The 16,308-nt window shown below is 50.6% G+C and overlaps 1 protein-coding gene across 1 annotated transcript in view; it reads left to right on the top strand.

The window, feature by feature from the left end:
• The window catches only part of IGFN1 (immunoglobulin like and fibronectin type III domain containing 1), a 27,286-nt gene that overhangs the window by 1,926 nt on the left and 9,052 nt on the right, over window positions 1-16,308 (top strand). Inside the window, exons 4-14 of the mRNA XM_029965865.1 lie at window positions 498-543; window positions 1,221-1,395; window positions 1,935-2,048; window positions 3,791-3,962; window positions 5,738-6,010; window positions 7,120-10,416; window positions 11,635-11,759; window positions 12,701-12,842; window positions 13,343-13,639; window positions 14,231-14,530; window positions 15,373-15,546. Coding sequence (XP_029821725.1) covers window positions 498-543; window positions 1,221-1,395; window positions 1,935-2,048; window positions 3,791-3,962; window positions 5,738-6,010; window positions 7,120-10,416; window positions 11,635-11,759; window positions 12,701-12,842; window positions 13,343-13,639; window positions 14,231-14,530; window positions 15,373-15,546 — 5,115 coding nt within the window. The remainder of the gene's footprint in view (window positions 1-497; window positions 544-1,220; window positions 1,396-1,934; window positions 2,049-3,790; window positions 3,963-5,737; window positions 6,011-7,119; window positions 10,417-11,634; window positions 11,760-12,700; window positions 12,843-13,342; window positions 13,640-14,230; window positions 14,531-15,372; window positions 15,547-16,308) is intronic.

The raw sequence follows: 16,308 nt of genomic DNA, 5'->3' as shown, positions 1-16,308 counted from the left end.
TATTATAGAGGAGGCATAGTTAATAATACTCTGTCTACCACATTATTACTATCCCAAATCTGTGAAGACTAAAGTAAGAAAAAGATTAATGAATCTCTGATGTTCTCTCATCTCTGCTTGCTCCTTACCTTTGGGTAAAGTGATGATGTTAAACATGGCTTTGAGCTGCTCTAATTAGTGATTGCAGAATCATTAGTGCTAGAGAAGGATTTTGGGATGTCAAATACAGCTGGATCAAACATGTTCATATGGAAAATAGTGGGTTACTGGAGGAAAGCCCCTGAGGGAGCAATGAACATTGTTGGCACTCAAAGGACGAGTCTGGCAGTGAGAACTGACTCCAAGTTTCACGACAGTTTGTAAATGTGAGACAAATCTCCAGAGCCCAGCAGGGAGGGCTGTTGTCAGGGGTTGGTTTGCATCATCTTCTCTTTGGGGATGGATTTTACAGTGCTGGGTGTCTGAAGGTTTGTTGTTTCCCTCCACCCCTCTAACAGAGCTGAAGAAGACACTCCAGGACTCCAAGAAGCTGCTGAGGAAGAGGTGAGTCTCCGCAGTGAGGGCCACTGTCCCACTTCTGGAAGCTTGTTGGGGACAGGGGACAACTTCACAGACCTGCAGGGCAACACCTCTTGTTTCCAAAGTTGTGGTGAGACCTCCCTGTACAGGACACCCAGGACAGCTCAGCCCTGCCTGTGAGGCTGAGATAACACAAGGCACCCACCTCCTTTGGGAGGAATGACCCTCTGCAGATTCTGGCTGGAAAGATGTTCCTCTGCTCTCCCATGTTCAGCTCACAAGTAACTTCCTGGCCAAGGGGCAAATCTTCCTGTCCTGGTGGCTCTGGATGATCAGGGTGAGCCCTGGCTCCCTGGCCAGTGTACCTGGCACAGCCCCTTCCCTTCCCAGCTGGGAACCTCCCAGGATTGCTGCTGGGAACCATCTCTGGCCTGTGCAGAACCCTGGTTCCAAACTGTGCCAGTGACTCTGCTGATAATGGAACAGTGTCGACAGTTGTTCCCTGTCATCACTAATTCATGGAATTCAGGAAACCTCTTCTGGAGGAGCCCCCTTCTTTCCTGCCTGCACCTCCAGGGCCCAGTGAACCACAGAAATGATGGAGAGAGATGAAAGAGAATCAAGTATAGAAAAGAAAACGAGATGTTTTGTTGTCTGTCAAAATGTCTAGATTTTTCTTTTTTCCTCCCCCTGGTTCCAAGGGTTGTAGCACCAAAACCCAAACCCCTGGACAAAGAGGCCGTGTGGCAGCTGCTGCTCCACGCAGACAGGAGAGACTACGAGAAAATCTGCATTAAATATGGAATTGTCGACTTCCGTGGGATGCTGAGGAAGCTGCAGGAGCTGAGGAAGGACACAGAGAGTGAACAAGATGAGGTAAATAAACTGAAACCACTGACTTTTAACAAACAGCAGAGTCCTCAGTAGCTTCTGGCAACAGGCTAAATCTTCTTAAATTGCTTTGTAGATGAAAATCTTACTGGATGAGAGAGTGATTTATGACAATGTTTAAAGAAGTCTAATTTTACTCCTGCAGATGAAAATGCTGATGACTCTTTTGAAATCCAGTTCATAGATTTTAGGAGACACTGACCACAGGGAGGTTCAGCTGCCTCTGATGAGAATTTGGACCCCAAACTGAAAAGTTATATGCTCAAGAGTCAAAATTGACCTTGACATACAGGGGCATGTAGAAACCTGCCTGGACAGTGTGTGAATGATCAAGAGGCAGCATGTAAAATACAATTTGTGTGCAGGAGGAAACCGTGGAAGCTCACAAAAACATCTGCACACATAACCTTAGAGGTAGCTCTTTATCTGCAGATAAACAGTAGATTTCACATTAATTCAACAGCTTAGGAACTTCTGTCACAGCAGCTTTACCATTTACGAGGTTCTTTGATTTTCCTTTGCAGTTAATTCACAGTATCAAAAACTTGGAACACATCAAAGTCGACAAGGAGGGAAACGCCACGTTCAGCCTGGAGATGGAGCTGAAAAACAAAAACAGCAACGTGTATCTGCTCAAGGTGAGGGGCAGGGGGGAAGCTGGTCAGAGCAGCCACTGGAGTCTCCTGCAGAAAATGCTTCATCTGCTGAGCAGTGGGGAGAGCAAATCAAGTTGTCTGTCCTTGGCAGAGCCCTGGGTTAGGGAGGAGTGTTGGTGGGTGCAGTCTTTGGGGGTGAACATCCCCTGGGGTTTGTAAATCCAAGCACAGGGCACACAGTCAGTCACTGACATCCTTGGCAAGAGCTCTGCCAGTGAGAAGGGGTTCATAGAACAGCTGGAGTTGGAAGGGACCTTTAAAAGGCCAACTAGTCCAACCCCCTGCCACGGGCAGGGACAACTTCCACTATCCCACTATCTCAAGCCCCGTCCAACTGGCCTTGGATACTTCCAGGGATCCAGGGGCAGCCACAGCTTCTCTGGGCAACCTGTACCAGGGCCTCCCCACCCTCACTGTAAAAATCTACTTTCTTATATCTGATCTAAATTGACCCTCCTTTGGTTTAAAACCATCGCCCCTTGTCCTAACAGAGTCTTTCAGGCTGCAGAAATCCTGCAGTTTCATATAAATTTTATTCCCTTTCTAAAGTTATTCCACTATAACTCCCTTCCATGAAAGGAAATGTCAAGGCAGTAAAATCTCCCATTTAGATGTGTAGTGCCTCCAATGTGATCCCCGGGTGCTCAGGGCCGTGGATGTGTCTCTGGAAGTTAAATTCCAGTCAAACTGTGGTTAGTGGCTCTAACACAGGGGAAATCAGGATTCATTGGAGAGATCAGACTAACCATGAACTTCTGAATCAAAGGTATGACATGAAGTCTCTGAGCCACAGTGTAGAGAATGTAACCCAGTCGTGTTCCAGAAAGGGAACTCTCCTGCTTCTCCACCTGTGAGGATGCTGAAATTTGAGCAAAGAAAGCACTTTGTCTTTGCAGTTACAGTGACTGTGCATTAGTTAAGCCTCAAACCCTTATGTGGGCCAGCAAAGAGCTGCTGTTCTGCCCAGTTTGAGGGTCTGGTGCTCTGTTCTGTGCAGGACTTTATGCACAGATGTTGCACAAGCAATGAGCCCTGACCACTGTCAGCAGGAGCAGAGTGGAGACTTCTCTGCAGTTACTCATTTGTATCAACGAGGGGATTGTAGCACCAATTTGCCCTGATTTGTGCTCTGCTCTGGGCTGGCCTCACATGGAATATTGTGGCAGTTTTGGTCACAACACTGTGAGGAAGATATGAAACCAATAGAGAGTGTCCAAAGGAGGGACATGAATGTGGAGAAGGGCCTTGATTTGAAGCCGTGTGAGGACACTGAGGGCACTTGGTGTGTTCAGCTGGAGCAGAGGAGACTGAGGGGAGACCTCAGTGCAGTTCCAACTGCCTGGGCAGGGGCAGAGGAGGGGCAGGGACTGAGCTCTGCTCTGGGGGGACCAGGGACAGCAGCCAGGGAATGGCTGGAGCTGTGTCAGGGCAGGCTCAGGTTGGATCTCAGGCAAAGGTTCTTCCCCCAGGGGCTGGTTGGGCACTGCCCAGGCTCCCCAGGGCAGTGGGCACAGCCCCAAGGCTGCCAGAGCTCCAGGAGGGTTTGGATGATCCTCTGGGGCACAGGGGGTGACCCTTGGGGATGGGCCTGTGCAGGGCTGAGGGTTGGACTGGATGATCCTTGTGGGTCCCTCCCAGCTCAGCACATCCTGGGATTCTGTGAGTCTGTGAGTGCCTGGCACAGGTGAGCTCTGCCTGTGTGGGAACACTCCCCCTCTCCCCAGGACGGGCAGCGGCTCCGCTACGGGACGGGGGATGAGTACAGGAAGCACTGCCTGAGGAGGATTGGGAGGAGGTACCACTTCATCATCAACGACCTGCAGCCAGAGGATGCAGGCGTGTACCAGGTCAGGGTGGAGGACGTCCCTGTTTTCTCCACTGAGCTGGATGCTGAAGGTGTGTGATGTACAACTATAACAAAAGGTTATTTTTTTTGCTTGAAAATTTTGTCTGGGAGAAAATGCAAAGCTCAGCAGTAACTCCTGACAGCCACAGAGGACTGACTGGCTTGATGTTGCCAAATAAGGGCTCCCTGTATGGCAGAGGTGAAAAAGAGCAGGAGGGTGATTATGTGATTTAGGTGCTGCATTTGCAGTCCAAAGGACTAAGTCTAGGTTCAAGAACCAGTTTGGCTCTGACTTGTGGATGACAGTGAGCACATTCCTCAACTTCCCCATGCTACAGTTTCCTTCTGTAAGCTCAGAATAATAATGATATAACTCAATCCAAGCATTGTGCTGCAGGAATACATTGATGACTACAAACTGTCAGCACATCAATGACGTGTGGGATAAATGTCTCAGAAGATAATGACACAAAAATCCACTTTTCTGCTGGTCCATCCTGCAGAATTGGTTGCAGGATCACATCTCCGTGTTCCCTTTTCCCCATTAAACCGACGCTCACGGGCACCACAACCCTCTGTTCTTCCTTCCCTGAGCTGCAACGAGCTTTTCCTGGGAGGACAGAATGAGCTGTTGCCTTTCCATAGTGAAACAAAGGCCAGGCCTGGAAGAGTTAACTGAGATATTTGGACCTGCTAAGAAAAGCCCCCCCAGCACTTGTTCTGCTGCTCAGAGCTGTTCTGTTCTGTTCACTGGACCTAAACCCAGAACAATGCTAGAAACGGTGTACAATGAACCTGGGGGTAATAAATTAGGATAAGGTGGACATTTGAATAGGAGGAAAGGGCTTGGAGCCTTTCTGCAAGCTTCAGTAGTTAGGGCAAGACCCGTGGAAAGGTAAGAAGGTCAGAGCAAGAAAGGTGAGAAGACGACCCCCAGCTTGAGGCTGAAGGCTGGATGTACCCCCGAAATTCAGTGCCAGGAGAAGCACCTCCCTGAGCTCCGCCTGGACTCTGCCTGTCATGAATATGTATAGATAGATGTTGTAGTCATATGAATATACCAGTAATCACATGTGTAAAATCGTACAAACCCCTTGATTTGTGTGGTGCCCTTGAGCGAGTCTGTGCAGGGCCGCCTGCCTCGCTCCCAGCCTGGCTTTGCAACTGTTGCCTAAAGAAAACTCAGGGAGGAAAAAAAACTCGGAGGCAACTTAATATGGAGGTAAGGTAAGAAAGGGGTTTAAGGGTGCCTCTCGGGCACTGAGGTTACAAGATGTGCAGCTCCGATCCAGTGTTACAATTTTATAACGCTGTCTGTCCAATCCCGGATTTTATCCACCCCCCAGCTTTCACCCTCGTCCACCCCCAGCCCACCCCTTGGGAGTTGGGTCTGGGGTCTTTTTGAGACCCTTTTCTTCATCACCTCGGTCTTCCTGGGAGTATGGAGGGCACACAGTCACACAGTTCTTGTGGCTCAGGCCAGGGATTAGATGTTCTTAAACAGGAGAGGCCTACCTTGAAGGGAAGTCTAAATATTCTAATGGAATTTAGGGGGGTAATTGATGTGGGGAGCATGGAATGGGGTAAGAGGGTTGGGGAATGTGTATCTACTGTGGTAAGGGTAAGGGAATAAATGCAGCTGGTTCTAAGACCTACATTTACTACAGAACTGCTTCTAAAACTTATAAAAATCAGAAAAATCAAAAATCAAAAAAAACCCCTGAGGCATCACAGCAGATACCCGGCTGCTCAAAGGACGCAAGGTCTCTGAGCAGTCCTCCCCGCCGAGTTTTTCGGCACCGACAGCTCTGGTTTCCCCTCGCAGCCATCCCCGCGCGGTTCCAGCAGCCGCTCCGCGACGTGCGCTGCCCCGAGCAGGGGGACGCCGAGTTCCGCTGCGTCCTGCGCAGCCCCTGCCACCAGCCCGCCTGGCTGCACAAGACACACGCCCTGCGGGCCGGCCCGAGGCACCACATCTCCGTGTCGCCCGACGGCCTCACCCACCAGCTCCTCATCAGGAACGTGGAGCCCGCGGACAGCGGGATGTACACGCTGGAGGCGGGGCAGGGCTCCTCCAGCGCCTGGCTGCTCGTGGAGTGTGAGTGCCGGGGGGGCTGGGGTGGGACACGGGAACGTTCCTCTCGCTGCCTCGTTGTCCGGGGAGATGTTCCCATGCTGAGAAATCAGTTGTTGAGCCTCTGGCTCCTCAGTCATGGATGATAGAGTGGGGGGTGTTGAGGCTCTGGGGTGACTTTAGAGCCCCTTCCAGGGCCTAAAGGGGCTCCAGGAGAGCTGGAGAGGGTCTGGGGACAAGGGATGGAGGGACAGGACAAGGGGGGATGGCTTCATTGTGACAGAGGGCAGGGTTGGATGGAATATTGGGAAGGAATTCCTCCCTGTGAGGGTGGGGAGGCCCTGGTACAGTTGCCCAGAGAAGCTGTGGCTGCTCCTGGATCCCCTGGAAATTACGTCCAAGGCCAGGTTGGAGCAACCTGGGATAGTGGAAGGTGTCCCTGCCTGTGGCAGGGGGTGGGACTGGATGAGCTTTAAGGTCCCTTCCAACCGAAACCATTCTGGGATTCTGTGATTCTAAATTCTATTTGGGAAAATGAAGGTCTGGTTAGACCCCCTTTCCTCTTCAAATGAGACCAATTTTTCTCTTTTTAATTAATCCTGACAAATCCTATTGGCTTATTGCTGCACACCTACAATGTTCTCTGTTATCAAAAACTGCTCCATATCTCACTACATGTTTTTGAGGAAGCTGTCACTGGGACCACACTACAGCAGGCATGGGGTCAGGAAGAAGGCAAAAGGAACTAATGAGTTCCAGATACAATCTAAGCCCCTCTAAATCAGACCTGTCATGCTGGAAATTTGTTTTTCTCTCAGTTTTGTCTTGTTTGTTTGTTTGTTATAACAACCGTGTTCCACTAAAAAAAGTTGTGTTTTAAATAAAAATAATTGTCTCTAATTAACTTTTCATTGTCTGAATGTGACACTGAAAAAATTCAGAATTTGAAATGAATTTAAATTTATTTAAATGTATTATGTGTCTGTATCCTAAAATTAAATTATAAAATTGCTTACACATTTTCTTTGGCCACTGATGCAATAGGTGACCTATTGATCATCTGTTCTTTGTTCCCCCCCCTCTTTTTCTGTAAATTCTGTCTGCTCCAATCAAACAATGCAACTTCAACGCAGATGCCAAAGGGAAGAAGAGACCGGATGAGGAAGGAATTGAAACAATCGAAAGGGAGACATCTGAGTGGCTGAAGGAAACGATGGCAGACAACGAAAGGGCGAGGAAACTTCGGCGCCAGGAACGTGCCAGGGACGAAGGTCATGCCATGGACACCGGCGTGGAAGAAAAGGGCTGGTACAGGAAGGGTCAAGGCAGCAGCCAGGACAGAGGCCAAGGCAGTGGCCAAGGCCACTCCATGGATACTGATGATGGAAGCCACATATTTTTGGGAAAAGAGGGGCTCCGCAAAACCCACATAAACGGAGGGATGGGGCCTGGGCAGTTTTCTGGAGCAGATCTAGATGGAGACTCAGTGACAAATGATGGCAGCATCTTTGGATTAAAAGGCTTAGGAGGCAAAGGTGGATTAAGGCCTGTGCACGGCATGGACTCTGTGCCAGGCAGGGAAGGTCCTGGGGATGGAGCAGGAGGAGCAGGGGGATGGGATTCTGTGGCTGGCAGAGGAGAGGGTGTGCTGGGTGCTGGTCACATGGACATGGATGGTGGAGAAGGTTTGGGCTCTCAGTATGACAAGGATGGGAATTTAGGTGATCCCAGTTCCAGAGCTGGCTTTGGGGGTGTTGGGAGATTTGGTGCCACTGATGGAAGTTCTGTGCCAGATGGGCTCAGTCCTGGTTCAGGCAGAGTGGGAGATGGTGTGGGGGATCTGTTCAGCAGGGCTGGCCCAGGGGCTGCAGCGTGGGGGAGTGCTGCAGAGCCTGCAAGAGGAATGGGGTCCCACCATGGCAAGGGTGGTGACCTGACTGGGGGTGACATGAACGGAGCAGGGATAAACAGACAGGGACAAACAGGGGCTCCCTATGGCAAGGATGGCCTGGCACCTCATGCCAGTGCTCAGTTGGGTCAGGGGGGCAGGTCTGGCTCGCTGTATGGCCCAGGTGGCCTTCCAAGTGGAGATGGGGCTCTACCTGGTGCAGGTGGCAGTTCTGTAGGAGAAATGGAGGCTTTCTATGGTCCAGATGGTCGGCCACTTGGAGCAGGGGCTGGTGGTGCTGGTGGTTCAGGTGCAGGGGGATTTGGGGCTCCCTATGGAAAGGATGGCATCCCTGCTGGAGCTGGGGTTGGTGGTGCTGGTGCAGGGGGATTTGGGGCTCCCTATGGAAAGGATGGTCTCCCAGTTGGGGCTGGTGCTGGTGGTACTGGTGGTGCTGGTGCAGGGCCACTTGGGTATCCATATGGAAAAGATGGCATCCCTGCTGGACCAGGTGTTGGTGGAGCTGAAGGTGGTGGCTTTGGAGGTGTTGGATCTTTGTATGGGAAGGATGGTCTCCCAGTTGGAGCAGGTGTTGGTGCTGCTGGTGTAGCTGGGGCAGGGGGATTTGGTTCTCCCTATGGAAAGGATGGTCTTCCAGCTGGAGCTGGTGTTGGTGGTGCTGGTGCTGCTGGTGCAGGGGAGTTTGGGTATCCATATGGAAAAGATGGCCTCCCTGCTGGTGCAGGCACTGGTGGAGCTGCAGGTGGTGGCTTTGGAGGTGTTGGGTCTCCTTATGAAATGGATGGTTTCCCAGCTGGAGCAGGTGCTGCTGGTGCAGGGGGAGGTGGGGGTCCCTATGGAAAGGATGGTCTCCCAGTGGGAGCAGGGGTTGGTGCTGCTGGTGGTGCTGGTGCAGGGGGATTTGGGGCTCCCTATGGAAAGGATGGTCTCCCAGCTGGAGCAGGAGTTGGTGGGGCTGGTGTAGGGGGATTTGGGGCTCCCTATGGAAAGAATGGTCTCCCAGTGGGAGCAGGTTTTGGTGCTGCTGGTGTAGCTGGTGCAGGGGGAATTGGGGCTCCCTATGGAAAGGATGGTGTCCTGGCTGGACCAAGCATTGGTGGAGCTCCAGGTGGTGGTGTGGGAGGTGTTGGAGCTCCATATGGAATTGATGGTTTCCCAGCTGGAGCAGGTGCTGCTGGTGCAGGGGGAGCTGGATCTCCATATGGAAAGGATGGTCTCCCAGCTGGAGCTGGTATTGGTGGTGCTGGTGCAGGGGGAGTTGCAGCTCCCTTTGGAAAGGATGGTCTTCCAGTGGGAGCTGGTGTTGGTGGTGCTGGTGTTGGTGGTGCTGGTGTTGGTGGTGCTGGTGTAGGGGCATTTGGGTCTCCCTATGGAAAGGATGGTCTTCCAGCTGGGGCTGGTGCTGGTGGTGCTGGTGCAGGGGGAGTTGGTTCTCCCTATGGAATAGATGGTCTTGCAGCTGGGGCTGGTGGTGCTGGTGGGGTTGGTGCAGCTGGTGCAGGGGGGGTTGGGGCTCTCTATGGAAAGGATGGTGTCCTGGCTGGAGCAGGGGTTGGTGGTGCTGGTGGTGCAGGGGGAGTTGGAGCTCTCTGTGGAAAGGATGGTCTCCCAGCTGGAGCTGGTGGTGGTGGTATTGCTGGTGCTGCAGGAGTTGTGTCTCCCTATGGGAAGGATGGTCTCCCAGCTGGGGCTGGTGGGGCTGGTGAGGCTGGTGTAGCTGGTGCAGGGGGAGTTGGGGCTCCCTATGGGAAGGATGGTGTCCCAGCTGGAGCTGGTGTTGGTGTTGCTGGTGGTGCAGGAGTTGTGTCTCCCTATGGAATGGATGGTCTCCAGGCTGGGGCTGTGGCAGGAGCTGCTCCTTTTCCCTTTGGAGGTGAGGGAGCGATGGGATCTCAGCATGGCAGGGACGGTGGGCTGGGCAGAGCTCCGGGATATCCAGGGGGAGCAGGAGGAGAGAACTTTTCCGTGGAAGGGTGGGGTGTGGGTGGCTCTGCAGTGTGGGGCGCTGGATCTCCCTACGGCAAGGATGTGGGATCAGCTGGAGCCTGGGCTGGTGCAGGAGCTGGTGGGAGGTTGGGAGGGGATGGAAGGGATTCATTCCTTGGTAAAGGAGGTGTGGGAGGTGGTGGTGGACCAGGTAGTGAATATGGAAAGGGCATTGCCAGTGATGGCAGAGGATCAGGGAACCAAGGTTCAGTTGGTGACAGAGGGTCACTGTCAGGTCAAGGAGATGTCTGGGGTGAGGGCAGAGATTTAGGCCAGTTGGGCTCCCTTTATGGCAGAGATTCCACCTTTGGAGGGGCAGGGAGCAAATCCTGGAACAGACCTGCTGATGGGAGCAGTTCAGGTGGTTTTGGTCAAGGTCCACCCAGTCATGACCAGATGTCAGCTCTTTTTGGTGGGCTTGCCCCAGCAAGCCAGAGGAACGAGGAACCTGACCTGGATGTTAAAGCAAAGGATCTCCCAACCAACACAGAAAGTACAGCCCAGAAGAGACGGTCCTGCCTGGATGATCTCAAAGGTACGTGGTGGTGCAGTGGCTCCTTGGTGACTCCTGGGCTTTGCATTTGGACACTCACGTTCCTGGTCCTGCAAAGAAATGGAATTTTATGGGCCAGACAAACAGAGCTCTGTGTAGAAATTTGATTGTGATCCCTTCCTAATTCTCCCACTGATTTGCTGTTTATCTTACACGACTTGCTCTGATCAAATTGCCTTCAATATTTAAATGATCCTTGCTGAAATGGTCTAAATCAGGTCTCATCTGTTCATTCAAATACGTTTCACATCCACGTGGAACCGACCGATTCCCGTAAAGTTTCAAGGAATATCATCGTGTTTCTTTGATATTGTTGTAATTTAAAACTTGTTGCTAATTTAAAACTTATTTTTTCTAACGTCTAGTGCAAAGAACTGTGGTTTTCCAAGTTCTGGGGGTAATTCTTTGCTTCTATTTGGTTCTATTTGATCAGGCCTAATGTGAAGTGCCTGCTTATACTGGATTATATAATGTAAAGAGCTCTTTTCTCTTGTAACATCAGAAATAATAAGGTGCTGATATAGTAAAAGGGGAGTAATGTGTTTGTAGCTGTTTGAGTAAGACCTGTGGCTCCACTAGCAAGATGATGATGTGAAAATTGTAGAAATTAGGAATTTCAAATGTGTAACCAAAGGGGAATATTCACCTAATGGGATTGCTGACAAATTAGGAACTATCAAGGCAAACAAAATATGAATAAGGAAGTAAGACAAAATTGGAGTTCAAGGGGTGTTTATTAGAGAGGGGATGAGGTTGTTAATGGAGAAGAACTTGGAAAGGGAAAGAGGAATATGGGGGTGGAGAACAATATTCCCGGGGCTGTTTGGGGGAACCCCCATGGCAGCCCCGTGTCTGGTCAGTGCAGAGGAAGAGGATGGTGAAGCAGGATATCCACACCCTGGAACAGCCTGTTTTTCCCCACTGGCTGTAGAGGGAGCCAGGACAATCAGCACAGACATAAAGCAGCAAATCCATAGCTGAACAGTGTGATTTGTGACGACTCCGCTGCCCGGGGGTTGATGGTGGGACTGTACCATGAACAGGCCAGGCTGGCACGTCCCTTCTGAGGGTACCCAGGTGGCCACAGTGTGGGGCACAAAAGCCTGTCATGACCACAGGACACATGTTTTAAAAAGCTCTCTTTTCTCTTCCCATGCACGTCCATGTCCCTGTTCTCCCCATTTCCCCCCGACTGTTCAGTCCCCCGGTGTTACCTCAACAAGCAGCTGGCCACGGTCCGGGTGGTGAGGGGGGAGCCAGCCGAGCTCTCCTGCACCGTCAGCAAGGAGGACGTGACAGGAACCTGGTTTAAAGACGGGCTGAAGGTGGGTGTCCTTCCACTCACTGTTTCCTTTGGTCAGCAGTGCTCTGCTCTCTGCCTTCACTCCCTAAGTGCCGTGCCAAGGTGTCCTTCCCTCTGCCCTCTGCTGAGCCGGAGCGTGGCCCTGCAAAGATTCACAGACTCACAGAATCCCAGGACGGTTTGGGTTGGAAGGGACCTCAAAGACCATCTTGTTCCCACCCCCTGCCAGGGGCAGGGACTCCTTCCACTAGCCCAGGCTGCTCCCAGCCCCGTCCAACACTTACAGGGATGGGGCATCTGCTTCCTGATAGAAACCCAGGAAGATTTCCCCCCCTTCCTGCTACCAGACATTCCCATTCTTGCTGACTACAGCCAGCTTTGTGTTTTCCATTCTTTTTCAAGGATGGAGATGGTGTGGTCACTTGCTTGCAATGCAACCCTTCTTTTCCTGGGTGAATGAGAGAAAAATGCCAAAAGCAAGGGAAGAATCCTCAAAGGATCTTTCAGGCAGGGATATCGTGGAGAGTGTTCATTCAAATTAGTGCTTGAGGTCAAGCACAGACATCATACAGAATTATAGGGTTGTTTAGGTTGGAAAAGACCTCTAAGATTATCAAATCCAATCTTGAACCCATCACCACCACCACATATCCATATCCTATAGATATATTCTATATCCTTTAGTCTATGTTCCTAAAGAATGCTGAAGAGTGATTCCAGCTGTGGGATCCAGATGATATTGTAGGACTTCTGAGGTGTCAGACTCAAGCACTGATCAAAAGTTTTGTCATTAAGAACAGAAAGAGAGAGCTTGGAGGTTGATCTAACATTTATTTTAATTGATCTTTGAAAAAAACCAAGTCTTTGTGGGGGGTATGTTGATAATGCTTATCTCAGTTTCAGTTGGGATTGCTTTTTTCCCTTTTTTTCTCAAAGCATGGGTCTCTGTCCTTTGCCTTGTAGTTGACAAGCATGCAAGGAGTTGTGTTTGAAAAGAAAGGTCTAGTCCACAAACTAATTATTAACAAAGCCGAAGACATTCATGCTGGGAAATACAGGTTTGAAGGTGGAGATGTGAAAACTGAGGCTTCAATTTTTGTTGAAGGTGAGTCTGTTAAAACCACCAATGCAGGATGTAAGCTTTGATGGGCTTTAAATGTAATATGTTTTATCAGAGACCAGTAGTTGGTTATGGAGATAACTTTGTTATAAAGAATTCCAAGATAACTGAGAGATGGTTTTTGTACAGGTTGGTGCATTTTGTATTCACAAATTTAACTAGGGAGCCTTCCCACATGGATCCTGTTGGTAACTCAGAGATTTTGGGGTGCACAGAACACTTTATCAGAGCAGTTCTTCATTCTTTGTGTTTAGTGCGTTGCTAAAGAGAAACCTTCTCCAGTGGAAGGTTTTTGTGACACCACAAAACCTCCTGATAATTATCCCGTAGCAAAGCACAAGTTTGTGAATCCCTGAGCACAAAACCAGTGAAGGTCCAAGTGTTGTGAGATCCTCAGAGTTCCTGGCAGCATCCTGAGCCCTTCCCTCCGAGCCTCGTCCTCTCTGAATTGTGGTTTTTAATGACTTTTTGTATCTCCTGGTCAGACCCTCCACAGGTTGACAAAGTTCTCCTCAAGAACCTGAGCAGTGTCCCCACGGTGGCCAAGGCCGGGCAGGCAGTGAAGCTCAGGATCCCCTTCGAGGGCCGTCTGCCCATCAGGGCCACGTGGCTCAAGGACAAGATGGAGCTGGCAGATGACACCAGGATCCGTGTGGATAAAACAGACACCCACACCACGCTGTCCATCCCCAGCTGCGACAGGAGGGACTGTGGGGATTACAAGGTCAGGCTGAAGAACGACAGCGGAGTCCTGGAGATCGACTTAAAGCTCATGGTCATAGGTAAGAGCCCCATAAATCCACTGCTGAGCTCAGGCAGGGAACCCACTGACACTGGTGACAATCTTATTTGGAGCTGCAGGGTGTTCCAAGAGGAACAAGACTGCATTTTGCCACTAAATCAGGGTACAAGGAAAGATTGCTGACGTGCTTCTTGCCCTTTAGTATGAGGTGGCACAAGTCTGGTTTGGTTTTTCCCAGCCTCAGCAGCTGAGTTTGGAACGCTGAGAGACTATGGGAGATGGGACTGTGCTCAACATGCAAATCTGAAACGGGGTGTCAAGGCCAAATTCAGCCCTACCATCGATGTCTGGGCCCCCTTGGGAGACCAGAAATGACATTCTTCCTGTGTTATCAAGCTGACTTGGTGCAGTGCTTATGGGAACAGGGAGAGCAAGGGCCTGGCTCCCCCTTTCCATCAGAGTTAGAAGAGTGGATATTTGGAAGAGGCAATTTCAGTGCCCAGCCCTCATCCTGCAGCTGTGCCATCAGGAACAGTCTCGCAGCTGCTGAGCAAGAGCCAGTGTGTGCTCCAAACCCAGGAGCACATCTGGGTCGGGAGCCAACTCATCATCCCTCTGTCCATCTTTCCAGACAAGCCACAGCCACCAGCAGGACCCATCAAAGTCGTGGAGAGCTCTGCCAATGCCATCACCATCCGGTGGCAGCCCCCGAAGGACGATGGGGGCAAACCAGTGCAGAGGTACCTTGTGGAGAGGCAGCAGGCGGGCAAGAACGACTGGGAGACCTTGGGAGACACCCCCAGGAGCTGCACCACCTTCACCACCAACAAGGTGGAAGAAGATACGAGCTACTACTTCAGGGTGAGGGCCGTGAACGTGGAGGGGACGAGCGACGCGCTGGAGTCGGGCGAAGTGAAGGCGGCTGGCAAAGGTGAGGAGAACTTCTAATTCACAATTCAGGTTGGGAAATCCATTGTCAAAGCTGACATCAGAGAACACTCACTGCATTTTGGGTGTTGCTGCAGATCTAAACTCTAGTGGTGGCTGTGAGGTCTTCACACAAACCTGTGGAGGCTGCACAGCAAGAGCAGCAGTTTGTTGTAGGCTCTGGTGCTGCTGAGGAGGAGTTGCCTTCTTGGCAATGCTCCATCCTGAATTGGAAAACCAGTTCCAGAGGGGAAATGCAAAACACATCCGGATCAAAGGAAATTTTTCCCAGTGTGGCTACAAAGGGAACGTGTGAGGCCTTTTCTCAGCTTCCTGGGCAAAGCAGTGTCTCCGTGGGTGCAGCATTTGTAGCATGACCACTCCATTCCCCTGGTTTCCAAACAACTGAATATATTCTTTGTCCTTCAATGAGTTCAAATACTAGAACAGGTTAGCCATGAGCACAAATGCAGTACTACAGAGAGAGCAATGCTATATTCTGGTTCTTTCTACACTGACTATGTATTTTGAAAGCTTTAGCAGAGAGTTAAAAAATCCATTCTGGTCCCAGTTTCTGTCACTAAAAGCAAGGCTGATGCTGACTGTTCCTACCACATAAGAAGGACACACCTCACTCCACTGGCTGACAGTGGAATTGTCAGTCCTGCTGACAGCAGGTCTTTTGTGAAATCAAAACTCAGGAACAAGGTCTGTGCTGGATCCAGGTTTTCAAAGCACATCCATGGGAATACCTTGGGGAAAGTGGAAGAAGAAACGACACAGAACACTGTTTTATCTTGCAATAAAAATACACCTGCTAATAATGGAACCCTAATGTCTTTCCAGCTTCCCCTGGTGCCCCAGATCCCCCTGAGATTGTCAGTGCCAGCAGGGACACCGTCACAATATCCTGGAAAGCACCTCGTAAAACTGGCACTTCCCAAATCGTGGGATACATCGTTCAGAAACGCAAGAAGGGCACCATGACCTGGCTGCCAGTCACCAATGGGCCTGTGAAAGGTGAGTATCCCAAATCCTGGAACAGTCTGGAACACTTGACAAGGTAAAAAAGTTCAATTGGGTTCAGGAATGGCTTGGGATCTCACACCTTTTCACACTGGTGTTTTTCCTCTGCAGTTCTTGAGCTTCTGACTCACCCTGTTGCAGCCATTTTAGCCTGTCTGAAGTTTTACCTTCTATTTTTCTCAGCTCTGGTGTGTTCTGGAGTTTTCTCTCAACTCCATTTTTCTCCCAGCTGAGGTTTCCTGGCTGTGCCACAGCAAAGCCAGCTCTTGGTTTAAACCCAGCTGAGCCTGGGGGCAGGATTAGGGTCTTTTCTAGGTTGTGTGGAGGCACCTGGAGAAGAGCACAGAGAAGATCATGCTGCATCCTGGGATGTAGCTCCTCTGATGTCTCCAGTTTCTGGAATTAAAGCTTTCACTTCACACAGAACTATTGTCCTTAGTCCTACAGACAGGACTTTATAAATGCAAGGAATAGAAAGAAACCCAAGTGATGTGTCTGAGCTCCAGAGTGTGCTTTGACTATAGCAGCATCTTCTATTAGGGGCAAGTTAGGACTTCTCAGGTATAGAAGGGTTTAGGATCATCCCCTGAGGAAAAGCAGGATGCATCCTGTATCCCTAACTTAATAACTCTCAGCAGCACTGCTGAGGCTGCGCCCTGAGTGCTGGGCCCAGTTCTGCACCACCTAACTCAAGAGAGACATGGAGGGGCTGGAGCATGTCCTGGGAAGGGGACGGAGCTGGGGAAGGGGCTGGAG

This window comes from Manacus vitellinus, unplaced genomic scaffold, assembly GCF_001715985.3.
Source record: "Manacus vitellinus isolate BGI_N305 unplaced genomic scaffold, ASM171598v3 scaffold_121_pilon, whole genome shotgun sequence".
Lineage (NCBI taxonomy): Eukaryota > Metazoa > Chordata > Aves > Passeriformes > Pipridae > Manacus > Manacus vitellinus.
The sequence above is the reverse complement of the archived record's forward strand: the minus strand, read 5'-3'. Positions and strand labels throughout refer to the sequence as shown.